This window comes from Pleurodeles waltl, chromosome 9 (genome assembly GCF_031143425.1).
Source record: "Pleurodeles waltl isolate 20211129_DDA chromosome 9, aPleWal1.hap1.20221129, whole genome shotgun sequence".
Taxonomy (NCBI): domain Eukaryota; kingdom Metazoa; phylum Chordata; class Amphibia; order Caudata; family Salamandridae; genus Pleurodeles; species Pleurodeles waltl.
In genome coordinates this window covers 266824671-266841948 of record NC_090448.1, presented here as the reverse complement: position 1 = coordinate 266841948, position 17278 = coordinate 266824671, and the positions used below count along the sequence as shown (strand labels likewise).

The 17278-nt window shown below is 46.1% G+C and overlaps 1 protein-coding gene across 1 annotated transcript in view; it reads left to right on the top strand.

The window, feature by feature from the left end:
- The window catches only part of IARS1 (isoleucyl-tRNA synthetase 1), a 703557-nt gene that overhangs the window by 489643 nt on the left and 196636 nt on the right, over positions 1-17278 (top strand). Inside the window, exons 25-26 of the mRNA XM_069206674.1 lie at positions 8313-8396; positions 10303-10477. Coding sequence (XP_069062775.1) covers positions 8313-8396; positions 10303-10477 — 259 coding nt within the window. The remainder of the gene's footprint in view (positions 1-8312; positions 8397-10302; positions 10478-17278) is intronic.

The window sequence follows — 17278 nt, the reverse complement described above, 5'->3', positions numbered from 1 at the left end:
TATTCCTCTCCGACACAGAGCCAGAGCAGCATCGCTCAACACTGATTCTGGCTTTGGCAGGGACCCTGGTCCCTAGATTGGAGATTGACGCGTATTCCTATTGGTATGACCTTGGTGAGGGTATGGAGGGGTTTCTGGACCTTTTAGAATTCCAGCTTGAAGACCGTATGGACTGGGCTCAAACTGAGTGAAGTCAGCAGTCTGGAGACCTCCCCTGACACTGGTATGCTTTCTCCCCCTACCGTGGCTACGGAGGAGGGGGGCCTCCTACTTCATTGTGATGCGGCGAGAGGCGCCCCGGTCTTGGGCCTTGAGCTGCCTTCGGTAGTTGTCAGGATCAGTCTCCTAAATGAGGTGCTTCAGCCTGGGGCTTCCACATCAGAACCCTTCATGCCCTTCAGTGAGGTTGTCATGGATGTCCTGCTGGGGACCTGGTCCAAACCCAGCACAGGGTCTCCTGTTAACAGGACAATACCCTGCTGCCATAGGCCTGTGCCTAAACCCATGGCATTTCTGACCCAACACCCCACCCCGAGAGCTTGGTCATCCATGCCTCAACGTCCCATGGTATGTTCCCTTCCACTCCCCCAGATAGGGAATTTAAGAGGCTGGACCACCTTCGGAAAAAGTTGTTCTCTTCCTCCTCCCTGGTATTGCGGTCTGTGAACACTGCATGCCTTTTGGGCTGTTACACCCATACTTTTTAGGACACGCTTGCGCATGTGCTGCCACAGGTCCTGTTGCTGATGGGAGGGACGCAGTCAAGTTCACAATCAGATGTGGGCTGAATATATCTGACTCTCTGGGCATATTGGTTGCTTGAGGCGCCACACCTGGTTAAGGACATCTAGCTTTTCAGGAGATGTCCAATCCACTCTCTTGGACATACCCTTTGATGGCACCCGTCTCTTCGGAGACAAGGCGGACCCTGCGCTCGAACGCTTTAAGGCGTCCCGGACTATGGCCCGGTCCCTTGACCTCTCTGCTGTCACTCACCCCCCCTCAGTCTGCTTTTTGCCTCTTTTGTGGCAATGGAAGGGGTGCCCAGCCACACCGTTTGCGCGCCAGCCACCGTGCCACAGATGCTGCTCAGCCTCTTCGTGGCTTGGGACGTGGGATCCAGCACCCGCGTGAATCAGGTAGCCCACTGTCTGGCCAATCTGCTGCCCCCCTCCCCTCAGCTGCAGCCTCTAAACATTCCTAGTCTGACCCTTCCCCATCAGGGACCAGTCAGTGGCAGGATTCGCCATCACCTGCCTCGCTAAAGCACCATCACGTCAGACAGGTGGGTTTTGCAAATAGTCTGAATGGGCTACTCCCTCCCCTTCAAGACTACTGTAGGAAGCTGGCCTGGTGTGTGGTGAGCACGTATGGTGTTATCACTTTATACAAGGTCCACTTATCCCCTATTAGTGAAGTGTAGGCAGAGTCTAGGAAGCCAGGGCACTCTAGAGGTAGCTGTGAATGAGCAGCCAAGACCTATGTAGGAGACATGGAAAGCTTATGCAATACCACTATAGTCACACAGCACTTACACAGATGAATGAACCACCCAGTGTTACAAAAATAAAGGTACTTTATTATAGGAACACAAATACTTAAATACTGTATAGGCAATACCCCAACTGGTGGTAAGTAAACACACTATTATACACATTAGCAATCGGGAAATAACGTAGAAAGCAATAGGCATTGGTAAAAGCAATAGCAAACAGTGAGGGCCCTAGGGGAGGGCCATAGCATTTACTAAAAAAGTGGAATGTGAAGGGCAGTCCCCCACCCAAGGAAGTGGAATCCGTAGAGGGGACCTGGAGAAACTAGGAACCTCAAGGGGTGAGTACCAGAGTGACCCCAAGCGACCTGGAGAGCAGAGGTGCATACCTGGTTTTCCCCAAAAACAAACAGGAGCACTTTGGAAAATGACTGTGCAAGACTCATACAAGACTGGAAGAAACCAAAGGTTAACCCTGACAGAAGAGGATCTGAAAAGGAAGGGGACCAAGTCTAGTTCGTGATGGAGTGTCTGGCTGTGGCAGGAGCCGCTACCCACCTTTCTGTGGATGCAGGACCAGGTCGACGGTGGATGGAGGAATTCAGCAGTGCAGCACAGGAGCAGAAGAGGAGTTCCAGAAATAATGCAGGTGATGTCCCACGTCGGCAGTCGTGATGCAGTTGACCAGTGGTGCTGGAAAAACACCAACAAGCTTTGGCAAATGTAAGAGTCAGAGAAGACGGTTTTGCAAGGCTGAAGAGGACCAGCAAGGTCCAGGGGGACTCGACCCAAGGAGGGGAGTCCAGCGTGACCCTCAGCAGCTGGGAGAGTCCCAAGAAGAGGATGCCACCCCCAAGGGCGACCCACTGGCAGCAGGCACAGGAGTCGCAGTGAGGCCCACTCACCACAGCTGGAGAAGTGTCCCACGTCAGTAGAGCAGCAGGCAGGAGACTGTGCGTTGCAGGAAGAAGTGCTGGGGGCCGGGGCTACATGAAGCCTGACGATCCCTTGTAGGAGGAGAAAACAAGCCTTGGTAGCTGCAAGAGTCCTGGTGCACAGGGGTGCTGTCCTGCAAGGAGAGTCAAGGTCTTTCTGTCTCCCAACTTGAATAGCTGGTAGAGAGGACCAAGGGGACTGCTCCAGACCACCACCTGTGATGCAGGATCCATGCAGCTCCGGACGAGAGAAGATCCATGCAGCTGGTCGTCGTTGCAGTTGGTAACTGCGGATGCAGGGGATTAACTCCTTTACTCCAAGGGAAACTCCTTCTTACGTTCTGTGCAGGCTGAAGACTCGTCACCCTCAGAGGATGCACAGCCGGGAAAATGTTGCAGTTGCTGTAAGGAGCCAGAGAAACTGTTGCAGAGCAGAGTTGTGGCTGTAGTTGCAGATTGTCAGTTCCTTGAGGGTCAAGTTGCAGTCCCAGTGCCCAGAACATGAAATAAAAGATGCAGAAGACTCCTGCTGGAATCCTGCACGTCGAATCTGAGGGCCCACCCAAGAGGGAGACACTAAATAGCCCTTAAGGGGGTTTGGTCAACTGCAAGGTGACCACCTATCAGGAGGGGGTTGTGACGTCACCTGCCTGATCTGGCCACTCAGATGCTCCCCGGGGCCTCTGCACATCTTGGATTCAAGAAAGAGGTGGCCACCTAGAGAAGCTCTGGGCACCATCCCTGGGGTGGTGATGGGCAGGGGAGTGGTCACTCCCCTTTCCTTTGTCCAGATTTGTGGCAGAGCAGGTACTGGGGATCCCTCAACTGGTGCAAACTGGTTTATGCAAGGAGGGCACCAAATGTGCCCTTCAAAGCATACCGGTGGCTTGGGGAGGCTACCTCTACCAAGCCATGTCACAACTATTTCCATGGGGAGAGAGGGTGTCGCCTCCCTCTCTTCCACAGGAAATCCTTTGTTCTGCTTTCTCCTGTTTGAACTGGTCAAGCAGAAGTAGGGCAGAAACCCGTCTGAAGGGTGGCAGGAGCGCTGACTGCTTGCTACACTGTAGAAAAATGGTAGGAGCAGTACTGGGAGGGTCCTGTAAGGAACCCCCCCCAGAGTGCATGGAATCATACAATCAATACTGTCAACAGTATTTGGGTATGATTCCGACATGTTTGATACCAAACATGCCCAGCTTCAAAGTTACCATTGTGTAGCTAGACACAGCTATAGTACACCGGTAAAATGGTTTTCCTGCACTTACGAAGTGAAGTGCAATGGAGCTGGAGTTCATGGGGCACCTCTGGTCATGCAGGGGTGCCCTCACACACAGGTACCTGCACCCTGCCCTGTTGGCTAGGAGGACTGCCATAGAGGTGTCTTACAGTGACCTGTAGTGAAACCGGGTGCATGCACCTCTTCCCCCAGGCTGCACTGGCACACTTGCGATCAGATGACAGAGGATTACCTGGCACTTCTCTGCGAGGTGGTTACGGCTCTGTTGGCCAAGGGAACCTTAGACAGATGGTCTCTTTGCCAAAAGTAGGTCATGGTTGTTATTCCTGCTACTTTCTGGTGCCCAAAAAGGAGAAGGGCTCCGCCCAATCCTCGACCTCCAGTCCCTCAATCTCTTCCTCAGGAAGAAGTTCAAAATGCTCTCTCTGGCTCAGGTCCTATCTGCCCTGGACCCTGGAGACCGGATGGTAGCGTTGGATTTGCAGGATGCTTATTTCTATATTCCAGTCCTGCCTGCCCACCTGTGGTTCGTGGTAGGTCAGGAGCATTTTCAAATCCCCATGCTCCATTTTAGCCTTACCAGCGCCCCTCGGGTGTTCACCAAAGTGATGGCGGTGGTCATATCTCATCTACGAAGGCTAGCAATGACTGGCAGTTGAAATCGGGCTTGCCCCAGGCTGTCGTCTCCCACCTCCAGACTATGGCAGACCTACATTCGCTGTGGTCCACTATACAAGTGCAGAAGTCGCACCCTCTCAGACGCTCCCTTTCATCGGAACTGTTCTGGATACAGTGCAGCTTCAGGCCTATCCTCCCCAGCAGCAGGTCCAGGATATTCAGGCTAGGATTCCAATGTTTCGTCCTCTATCCTGGGTTTCGGTGAGAATGGCTCTGAGGCTGCTGGCCCTCATGGCCTCCTGCAATCCTGGTGGTGACACATGCCAGATGGCATATGAGGGCTTTGCAGTGGGACCTGAATTTCCAGTGGGTGCAGCATCTAGGGAATCTCTCTGATACGGTCCAGCTCTCGGAGGAAACTGCACTAGATATGCAGTGGTGGCTTTTGAACTGTGATTGGGTCAGAGGCAGATCCCTCTCCCTTCCCCAACAAGATGTGACTGTAGTGACAAATGCGTCGCTTCTGGGATGGGGTGGCCACCTTGGAGAGGCGGAGATCAGAGATGTCTGGTCTCTGGCAGAGTCCGAGCCCCACATCAACCAGAGCGGTCTGGAGTGGTCCCCTTGGTCCTCTCTGCCTGCTGTCCAACTTTGAAGACGGTAAGTGTAGGAGGCGGGCTCTGTATATACTATATCAAAATGAGATATAGTGTGCACAGAGTCTATGGGTTCCCCACAGCATTGACAGAGGCAATAATAGATAATACTAATGCTCTATTTTTGGTAGTGTGGTTGAGCAGTTAGGCTTATCAGAGGGTAGTGTTAAGCATTTGTTGTACATACAGAGGCAACAGATGAAACACACTCAATGACTTCTCCAGACCAACAGTTTTTTATATAGAGATTTTTTTTTATTATTAATTTATTTCTAGAACCACAAGATTCAGTTTGCAGGTAAGCAAATAAAATGAAAGGTACCGGTCATAGGTATAATCAGAACTGCAAATAGAATCAACAATGTATGCAGTTTTCTTTAAAATGGCAAAAAGCTATTTTAGGAGTGCACACACTGCAATTTTCAACAGTCCTGGTTGAAGAAAAGATGAAACATTATTACAAATAACTACATGACTTACAGTTCTTATCTCCGGGTTTTAGGTAGTCCATCGTTGGGGGTTCAAGTTAACCCCAAACACCCACCACCAGCAACACGGGGCCGGTTGGGTGCACAGGTCAAAGAAGAACCAAATTAACATTAGCTTCTACGGAGACAGGGGGGTTCTCAGATTTTGGTCAGCCAGCAGGAAAGTACCTGCGACTCGGAGGGCAGACCAGGGGGAGTGGGGTGGGGATAGAAGAGCACTGGAAGGGCCACAAGTAGGCACCGAACACACACACCCTCAGCGGCATAGGGGAAGACGGGTCCAGGGTGCAAACTGGATGTCTGATTTCGAATGCAGCTCAGCGGGGAAAACCAGGTACTTACCTCTGCTTTCCTGGTCACTGGGGGGGTCACTCTGGTACTTTCCTTTCGGGGTTCCTAGTTACTCCCCTTTACCGATTCCACTTCCTTGGGTCGATGACTGTATCCCGTATTCCACTTTCCATTGCTTTTGCCAATGCTTATTATGCTCTTTACTGATTGCTAATGTGTATATAATAGTGTGTTTACTTACCTCCAGTTGGGATACTGCCTAATAATGTACCTTTATTTTTGTGACAATGTGTGGTTCTTTCATGTGTGATAGTGTTGTGTGACTATAGTGGTATTGCATAAGCTTTGCATGTCTCCTAGATAAGTCTTGGGTGCTCATCCACAGCCTCCTCTAGAGAGCCCTGGTTTGCTAGATGTTACCTGCATTTCACTAATAGGGGATTCCTGGACCTAGTATATGGTGATAACACCATACGTGCTCACCACACGCAAGGCCAGCTTCCTACACTGACCACCGCTCTAAAAAATAATAAGTAACAGTACTTACAAGTTACTAATAGCAGTAGAAGCGAGCATTGTACTCTTACTCCTAAACTCATTTCCTGCAGATGAGCCCACTTCCTTTCCTGTTCTCCGATATAGTGGCCATTTTAACCTTTCCCATTAGAGAGTAGAGTAGAGATTGAGGATCTAGAAGCTTGAAGCCAAAGTGGATGGTGAGGAACATACAAGTTCCTGGACAAATTTTTTCTCTATCTTGTGTTGGACAGAAATGATCTATCTACATGTCCGCTACCTGCCATCTGGATTTTAAATATGTGGATAAAATGGATTACCAGTACCAAAGTCATTCCAATAAAAACAAGTTTTGTTTTATTAATTCTCTACACAGAGTAATTGTTCCATTTGTTGTAGTTGCTTTATTTTGTGAGTAAATGAAAAACAGCAATTTTCATGATAATCACCCATATTCGTCACAAGGTAAGGTGGTATAGTTGCAAATTATTTTATGACCTAGAATATTGCCACAGGCTTGCATAGTATACATAATTATGTTTTTCTGACAATCTTTATCTGGCTGATATGAGGTTTTTTTTTTTTTTTCAAAGTAGGGTTTCCCCAACCCTCCTGCTCCAGTTTCTGAAACACCTGACTGCATGCACTTCCTGATAACACATTGTATAAGTTTATAATACATGAAAGTCATAAAAGAACAACAAAGGTGATAAGTTGTGCAAAGGTCATGAAGCTACATAGCATGCCCGCTGGATTTTTTTTAAAGCTTGATCAGTGTTCAGGCCTATCCATAGATAATGTAGACCGTGATAGAGCAGTTGATGAGTGCTAGTAGAGCAGGAGTTTAAACGCAGATGACACAGATGGAAAACTTTAAGTGGCAGAGACAAGTGACATAATAAGTGAGTTCCACACTTGAATGTGGTGTTTGATATCGTGGAACGGCCTGGCGCTTACATTAAAAAATATGCTACCAGGAAAAGCCCAATTGCAAATATCATGTTTAACCACTACAGAGGCACTTGCAAAAATATATTTACTGTGTGCCTAGGAAAGTTGTGATGCCTTGGGAGGTTCCAAAATGTTTCGGGTTACTATGTCTTGCTCTGTCAGTTGAATTTTGATTTACTTATTGATTTATACTGGAAGGCGTGGGGCTGTCTTTGTTGCACTGATCAGTGTTGTGTCAACCATCTCCAGGGGCACATTGATGCAAAGGTAAGGCAAAGGGTGTTTACAGATTACTATGTCATTACATCTGTCTCTCTAACACTCATATTCTCGCTTGCCCCTCCCCCCCCCCCCCCCCCCCCCACCGACCCCCTGAGTGGAAAAAGGGGGTGTTGTGTGCTACTAGTTCAGATACATCTTACTGCAGCACTTGTCAGAGTTCAGTATCTTTTTCCTATTTGTGACAAATACACTATCCTCTCTTTTCCCAACTTGTTTGCACCTTTAGTTATTTAGTTTTGAGTTGGCAGTATTTAATCTCTCGAGTGCAGCCTGGTCCTGAGCTTAATGTAGTGGATCATAGGACTCCAAAAAGGACTGCTTAAATATCCACATTTAATGATACAATTCTCGTAGCGCTTTCTGTGTGAGTCTGTTCAACCAAATATTTTATCAAAGTTATACTTACTAGCATTAAGACTAAGGGCCTGATTTAGAGTTTGGCTAAGGGGGTTACTCTGTCACAAATTGATGGATATTCCATCCACTGTATTACAAGTTCCATAGGCTATAATGGAATAGTAATATGGCAGATGGGATATCAGTCACATTTGTGACGGAGTAACCCCCTCCGTCAAACTCTAAATTTAGGCCTTAGTTTAGTCATTCTTAGCTAGAGACTGACCAATTTGTGCATTAATTCTGGTACTAAAATATGGAGTTATATACTATCTCGGTCTATTCCTTTAACTATTTTTTAATTTTTGTTAGGTAGAGTTTGATATTAGAAATGTAGTTTAGGAAGGACAGGTATCACCTGAAAGAAATTTTCGACCTTCAGTATGTTCAACAATTTTTTTTTTTTAACGTGTTTTTCACTTGTATGAAATGTTTATTTAATTACAGTACCCCCTTAAAGAAGTGGTGGTTATCCATCAAGACCCAGAGGCATTGGCAGATATCCGGTCCCTGGATAAATACATCCTTGAGGTAAACATGCTGTTGGTTATTTCTTTTGGCAGAGTACTCTACTAAGACACTGCTTGGTCTGAACTGGTTTCAGGGATTATCTTCGTTGTTATACAATATTCTCAGATGCTGATTTCACTTTTTACATCCAGTACTCTGTCTTGGCTGCCATTTTAAGTCATCTCTAACATTGTTGTAGTCTTTTGGCAATGGTCTATAGAAATCTATGTATTTGTTTTCTTGTAGCAAATACATTCTTTATATTTTTGATGTGGTATTTCTTCCTCTTTTATTTTCAATGTTTTCTGCTGTATTTCGTTTACTGACTCTTAACTCTTCTGAAATAAAGCTTTATGTATGGACTTATTAACATTCAGAGACTTGGTAACTTTAAACAAACTATGGTACTGGTTTATAGTTGGTCTACACTTATGTTGGCAGTGGTCCTAGGAAAAGACTCACAAAAGACCCTTTCAGTTCTGCTGCTGACTGAAGATAACAAAATGACCACAATGGACTTTTAAGATTGTATTTTTCTTTACATCAAAAATATATTTTTAAAATAATATACATGGCTTTTGCATGCTTCTTTAAATCTGCATGCCACCCTTGATGCATTTCCCTAAAAAGAGAGACATCTTAAAAAACTGAAGTGGAATCAGAGCTATTTTGCTGAGCAAAAGTCCCACGTAAAACTCACTTCCCATATATTTGGCTGTCCATTCTAACTTTATCATCACAGAAAAAGTAGTCAAAGTAATGGAATCTAAAATGTAGGTATTGGCTGGTTGGATTACATGTGTAAAGCAGGGCCTACCAAAGCTTGGTCAGAGACTAATTAGCTACCTTGAATCATTGCATGGATCATCTGAGTCTTCGCCAAAGCACTGTGCAGGATGTTGGCAATGCATAATGAGCAGTATTAAACTAAAAGCAAGGATAAACTCTCAAACCTACATTGGAAGGGGACAAATTGGAGTAAATTAGAATTCCAGAGAAAATTGGCAATATAAGGCGTGCTCACTGTAGTTGGTGAAGATAACTTAGAATGTATTGGATTTTGGTGTTAAGTAAGTGATGGACAACAAAGCATTCAGAATAGCATAAAAGAAATTCATCATTGAGGGTCAATGTTGGAGTGACAGTGATTTTGATGGTGAAATCATTTGATTGTAGAGACAATCTTCTGTGTGCAGCCATACAGAGGAAGTTTGCGAACTATTGAGGTATTTTCCTTGAAAGTGAATTATGTTGAAGGTCAGAAAAGACTTGTTAAACACTGAGATCCCTGCTGCTATTGGCATACAAGTGAAGACCATCTATATGTACTCAGTTGGTGACTTAGGCACTAGATACCATCTCTTCTGTTATATTTTCCCTGCTTCTTCACCCTTATTCCTTTGATTAACTCCCTTTGTCACTTAGTGCGCTGTAGTATAAGCCCATGTTAATCAGTGACGAATAAAGGCACGAATTATAGATATTGTTAAATGCCAACACAGTGGAATGGGAGTAGTCACTTGTATGCCAGTGCCGGCAAGCTTTAACTAACAAAGTTCTTGAAAGGAAGAGCTAACATCTTAATAGAACACATGAACCACAGGCACACATGAAAACAATGAGCATGTTGTTTATGGTAGCAGGCTCCAGTTACACTAAAATTACTTTGGAAATACTGTAACAGTTACATATCTAGAAACAATGCAAATACATTTGCACTGGTAACAATCTGCTAATATTCTTTGTTAGTATTTTGCAATATGGGAATAATGTGCAGTAAAATGTAATTAGCTGACAAGGTTAATTATGTAGGCTGTGCTAATTTGAAATGCACTAGTGCAAGCTAAGCTTTGTTTCTCAGCAGGAAAATGTCAAAAGAATAGCTATTTACATAGTGTTTCTTCATTTTGGGGCTACGTTAATGCAGGAACTTAATGTACGTCAAGTGACGCTATCTACTGATAAAGATAAGTATGGAATACGATTGAGGGCCGAGCCTGATCACATGGTTCTGGGAAAGCGTCTTAAGGGAGCCTTCAAGAACGTGATGGCTGCCATCAAGGAAATAAAGAGTGAACAGTTGGAAGAATTCCAGAAAACAGGTAGGTGGTAGGCATAAATCAGTGATTTATATGCAAATTATGATACATTTGTACACTTGCTGCTGCTTTTTTTTTTTGGTTTGCTCCATTTAGGAATTTGCTTGAATTGATTGCTCAAACAGTATAAACACTTAAATGGTTGACGTTATGTTTTTTTAGGCATATTTGTCAGCCTCATCAACAGGCCACTTTAGCTATCTGTTGTTGAAGACCTATTGACTTCAACACATGAAACACATTAAACTATATATAGTTTAATTTTATGGCTTTCTTGTTCTAATTTCCCGGCTTCTTATCTGACAATGTTTCTCTCTGGTCTCCCTGGAACATTTAATCTTTATGATGTTTTGATTGGATGGCTTGTCATTCTACCGTTTACGTTCCGAGAACTATTTGTTTGATGACGTGTGGCTGTAGGTACACGTGCTCTGCATACTTCCGCCGTCTTGTCTTGGGTCCGATTGGGTGCAACTTGTTTTTGTTTGAATAGTCTTTTGAGTCACAAGGTAATGCGCATGGTCCTCGACTCCATCTTCAGATTGTTTTCTTCTGCTGTCGAGTCTGGTTTTCCTCTCTTGGAACTCTGGTTTGAGACTGTTTTACGTCTCTTCTGTTCTGAAAAACCTCTTGAAGCCCGTTGGTATTGTTACCGCTTGCGTTTCTCTTTATTCCTCTGAGTTTCAGGATCAAAGAAATCTTTGTTGTATCAAACTCTTCTGTTCCAGACACTGAGGGCCACGCCCTTTGGGTGGACATTTTCTTGAATTCTACACCTTAGAGAATGAAAGCCTGATGGAACGGTGCTTTTCTGTTTCTGTCCGAAGTGTCACTCTAAATTCCCCCAGACTGATTAACATCAGGTCTGCAACCTCTGCTTGTGTCGCCTGCTAGTAGATTAGGTCGAAAAAGACTCTACAAGACAGAAGAGCCCGTTGCCGAAAAATGCAGAGGCAAGAAGTTAAGTAAACGCCCAACATCTTTAGTTTCCAAGGCACCATGCTGGACACAGAACAGGAGCAGAACATCCAGGAGGCTTCCGCTGGCCAACAGGAGGTGGTTTCCATTCAGGACGCCGATTCGGAGGCCGAAATGCCTCTCAAAATGCAAGCAATCCCTCCAGGGCAACAAAATGAGTAAACAACCCCCTGCTCCACCCAAAACACTCACCATTTCGTAAGCAAAGGTTATCAAGTCGCCACTGCCTTCTGGACATGACCGGCATCTAAATACTTTTTTGGGTGCTCCGGCTCGGAAGTGAAACCTAAACCGAAGATAACCGCTTCCATCCCGACCCGCACCCATCGGCTCCGGCGCCGAAACCTTCTACATCCCAATCGACGCCCACTGTTTCGGCACCGAAAAGAGTGCCTGCCTCAGCTCCTGCAGTATAAGCACTGAAAGAACAAGTTACTTTACCTTGATAATTCTTTTTCTGGTGGATACATTATCTACCAGTGGATTCCGCACCATTTGAATATCCCCATGCTCCAGTATTCCATAGAATCTGTTCTCCATAACTCTCCCACGTCGACGAGGACGGTACAGTTGCACGGCTCCACACACGACTCCATGTGATGTCACTTGAGCCATAAGAAGTCCTCGTTGGCATGCTGACGTCAGTTTCCACCCACTTTTCTCGTGCCTTTGAGGCAAAAAGATTAAACCAACAACATGTCACAAACCAAGTACAAGAATAAACCAATATGTATGTGCCTTGAGAAATATATACATAATATACAAATAGATTCCTTTTTGGTGTTAGCAAACAGGCAATGGGGAGGCGGGTGGATCAGTAAGGAATCCAGAGGAAGATACTGTATCCACCAGAAAAAACGCTACCGAAGGTAAGTAACTTGTTCTTCTGATGGAAACATCAACCTGTGGATTCCTCGCCGTTTGAATAGAATCCCCAAGCAGTCCTGCACACGGAGGTGGGTGCCTGTCTACCGATACCAAAAAATCTTGCATGACAGGAAGGGCAAAGTGACCGTCCCTCCTCACCTCGGAGTCCAAGCAGTAATGCTTTGCAAAGGTATGGTGGGAGGCCCAAGTTACCGCTTTACAAATGTCAACAACAGGGACACCCCTAGCCAGTGCAGGGATGGAAGACTTAGCTCTGCTAGAATGAGCTCTGATATCTTCCGACAGCTCCTGGTTAGCCATGGCATAGCAGATCTTAATGCAAAGGATGATCCATCTCGACAGTCTCCTCTTGTGGATTGTCTTTCCTTTCATCTTGCCAATTTACCCCACAAAGAGCTGATCATCAAGTCTGAATTCTTGTGTTTTGTCTATGTAAAAGATGGCCTCTCTCTTTGGGTACAGGTGATGAATACTTTCCTCCTTATTAGAAAGATGGGAAGGAGGATACAAAGTAGGAAGGGTGGTAGGCTGGCCCAAGGGGAAGGGAGTAACCACCTTTGACAGGAAAGCAGTTCTGGTTCTTAACACCAACTTATCTGTGTAGAAAGTTGTAGAAGGAGGCTTTACCCTGAGGGCCTGCAATTCGCTGACTCTCCTAGCAGATGTTATCGCCACTAGGAAAACTGTCTGGAGTCCTTTTGGATGTTTCTTGTAGATAGTGCCGTTTTCCACAGGAGTTCCTGGTCCTCTGGTGGGTAGGCAGTCCTCAGTTTGTAGAGGTTGCTGGTCTTGCAGGATGCATCGCCTTGGAAGGCAGGGGGGGTACCTATTTTCTTCTTGGAGCTTTTGCTTCAATATTTGAAGCATTGGCTCAGTTGGTGCTTTCAGTTCCAAGAGTTTGGGTACGTGTTTTTTCAGTGCCGAAACGCTTTTAATTTCTTATGGATACATCTACCTGTGAATTCCTCACCTTTTGAATATCCCCATGCGCCAGCATTCAACAGACACTTTTCTACATAGCTCTTCCACGTCAATAAGGGCATCACAATAGAATGGCCCTGCATGCAACTCTGTGTGACGTCACTGGAGCCTTAAGAAGTCGTCACCTGCGTGCTAATGTCAGTTCACTGGCTCCTTCGATGTGTAACATTATGTTTGATGGCATGTGTAGCTGCAGATACACATGCTTTGCACATCCCGCCATCTAGGGTTGGGCTCGGAGTGTTACAAGTTGTTTTTCTTCGAAGAAGTCTTTTCGAGTCACGAGATCGAGGGGCTCCTCCCCTTTCGGCTCCATTGCGCATGTGCGTCGACTCCATCTTAGATTGTTTTCTTTCCGCCATCGGGTTCGGACGTGTTCCTTTTCGCTCTGCGTTTAGGTTCGGAAAGATAGTTAGAATCTCGGAAAATTCAACGGTATTGTTTGCGTTCGGTATCGGGTTAGTTACAACAGATCGACACCGAATTTTGAAGAGATCCGGTGGCCCTTTGGGGTTTTCGATCCCCCGTCGGGGCCTGGTCGGCCCGACCACGTGTCTCTTCAAGGCTAATGGAACGGACTCCATTCCGCTTCTGCCCCAAATGTCACAACAAGTATCCTTATACAGATCAGCATCTGGTCTGTAACTTGTGTTTGTCTCCAGAACACAAAGAAGATACTTGTGAAGCCTGTCGAGCGTTTCGTTCGAGGAAGACATTAAGAGACCGAAGAGCGAGAAGACTACAGATGACGTCGGCGCCGACAGGACAAAAACACTTGGAGGAGGAAGAAGAAACCTTCTCCATCGAGGATTCGGACTCTGACGAGGTCGATCCCGAACAGACGCCAAAAACCGTGAGTAAGACGTCGACACACAAAGCTCACGGAAAGACCACTAAAGCCCAGGGGACGCCACCGCCAGCAGGCCATGGCTTAACCCGAAAAATAGGTGACCGATCATCGGCACCGAAAAAGGGCACGCATGTGTCGAAGACATCCGACTCCGGTCGAGATACCGGCACAGAGCAGACTCGACCCCGAGACAGCGGGTCAGAGCAAGTTCGGCACCGAAACGAGTCGGCATCGAGAGACGGGAACGCCGAAAAATTTAAAAAGTGTCGTCGGAGCCGAAAAACACTGCCGAAAAAGTTTCCATTCCGAAACATCCGGCCTCGGAACCGAAAACAAGTTCCTACACAGAGGAACAGGGACTGTCCTCACAAATGCAAGGACATAGGTTCGGACAAGAACTAGAGTCAATGGAGCCAGACTACACTCAGAGAAGGCTCCACATCCAAAAGGACACAGGGAAGAGAAGTACTCTTCCCCCAATTAAGATGAAAAGAAGACTTGCCTTTCAAGAAAAAGACAAGCAGCCACAGGCAAAGGTGGCAAGGCAAGTAACCCCGCCACCATCTCCACCACGCTCAACGCACACATCACCGGTAGCCACTCCACCACTGATGCAGTCCCCAACTCATACTGGAATGAGTCAGGATGATCCCGACGCATGGGATCTTTATGATGCGCCAGTATCAGATAACAGCCCAGACTGTTATCCAACGAGACCGTCGCCACCTGAGGACAGTACAGCCTACACACAGGTGGTGTCAAGAGCAGCGGCGTTTCATAATGTCACCCTGCATGCAGAGCCTATTGAGGATGACTTTTTATTTAACACACTATCCTCCACACATAGCCAATACCAAAGTCTCCCTATGCTACCTGGAATGCTAAAACACTCCAAACAGGTGTTTCAGGAGCCTGTGAAGGGCAGGGCCATAACTCCAAGGGTGGAGAAGAAATACAAGCCACCGCCAACAGACCCGGTATACATCACGCAGCAATTAACACCAGACTCTGTGGTAGTAGGGGCAGCTCGCAAGAGAGCGAACTCACACACCTCGGGAGACGCACCACCTCCAGACAAGGAGAGTCGCAAGTTTGACGCTGCGGGGAAAAGGGTTGCAGCACAAGCGGCCAACGAATGGCGCATTGCCAACTCACAGGCATTGCTGGCGAGATATGATAGGGCTCATTGGGACGAAATGCAACATTTCCTTGAACACTTGCCCAAAGAGTTCCAAAAAAGAGCACAACAGGTGGTGGAGGAAGGACAGAGTATCTCGAACAATCAGATGCGCTCGGCAATGGATGCGGCAGATACAGCTGCTAGGACTGTAAATACAGCAGTGACCATAAGGAGACACGCATGGCTGCGTACATCAGGATTCAAGCCAGAAATACAACAAGCCGTGCTGTATATGCCATTTAACGGACAGCAGTTGTTTGGGCCGGAGGTGGACACTGCTATCGAAAAACTTAAAAAGGACACTGATACGGCCAAAGCCATGGGCGCACTCTACTCCCCACAGAGCAAAGGCACATTTCGTAAAACACAGTTTCGAGGGGGGTTTCGAAGACAAAGCACAGAACCCACAACCTCACAAACAAGGCCCACTTATCAGAGCCAATATCAGCGGGGAAATTTTCGGGGACAATATAGAGGGGGCCAATTCCAAAAGAGTAGAGGGAAGTTCCAAAGTCCCAAAACTCCTCAAAACAAGCAGTGACTTCGACGTCACAAATCCCCAACACATAACAGCTGTGGGGGGGAGACTAACCAAGTTCTACAAACATTGGGAGGAAATAACAGACACTTGGGTCCTAGCAATTATCCAGCAAGGTTATTGCATAGAATTTCTCAAATTCCCTCCAAATGTCCCACTGAAAACACACAATATGTCAAAACAACACATGGATCTTCTACAACTAGAGGTCCAAGCGTTGTTACAAAAAGATGCAATAGAACTGGTACCAATTCATCAGAGAAGAACAGGAGTTTACTCGCTGTACTTTCTCATACCCAAAAAGGACAAAACTCTAAGACCTATATTAGATCTCAGAACATTAAATACCTACATCAAATCAGATCACTTTCACATGGTGACATTACAGGATGTAATCCCATTGCTCAAACAACAAGACTACATGACAACACTAGACCTAAAGGATGCATACTTCCATATACCGATACATCCTTCACACAGAAAGTACTTAAGGTTTGTATTCCAAGGGGTACATTACCAATTCAAAGTGTTGCCATTCGGGATAACAACTGCGCCAAGAGTTTTTACAAAATGCCTGGCAGTAGTGGCTGCACATATCGAGAGGCAGCAAATACATGTGTTCCCGTACCTAGACGATTGGTTAATCAAAACCAACACGCAAAAACGGTGTTCACAACACACAAAGTATGTCATAGAAACCCTCCACAAACTAGGTTTCTCACTCAACTACACAAAGTCACACCTTCAGCCGTGTCAAACACAGTAATACTTAGGGGCGACAATCAACACAACAAAAGGGATTGCCACTCCAAGTCCACAAAGGGTACAGGCATTTCACAATGTAATACAGGCCATGTATCCAAAACAAAGGATACAAGTCAAGATGGTGATGAAACTACTAGGCATGATGTCCTCATGCATAGCCATTGTCCCAAACGCAAGGTTGCACATGCGGCCCTTACAACAGAGCGTAGCATCACAATGGTCACAGGGTCAACTTCTAGATCTAGTGTTGATAGACCGCCAAACATACACCTCGCTTCAATGGTGGAAAAATATAAATTTAAACCAAGGGCGGCCTTTCCAAGACCCAGTGCCTCATTACGTAATAACGACAGATGCCTCCATGATAGGGTGGGGAGCACACCTCAATCAACACAGCATCCAAGGACAATGGGACACTCAGCAGAAACAGCTTCACATAAATCACTTAGAACTACTGGCAGTATTTCTAGCGTTGAAGACATTTCAACCCATAATAAGCCACAAACACATTCTTGTCAAAACAGACAACATGACAACGATGTATTATCTGAACAAACAGGGAGGAACACACTCGACACAGTTGTGTCTCCTGGCACAGAGAATATGGCATTGGGCGATTCACAA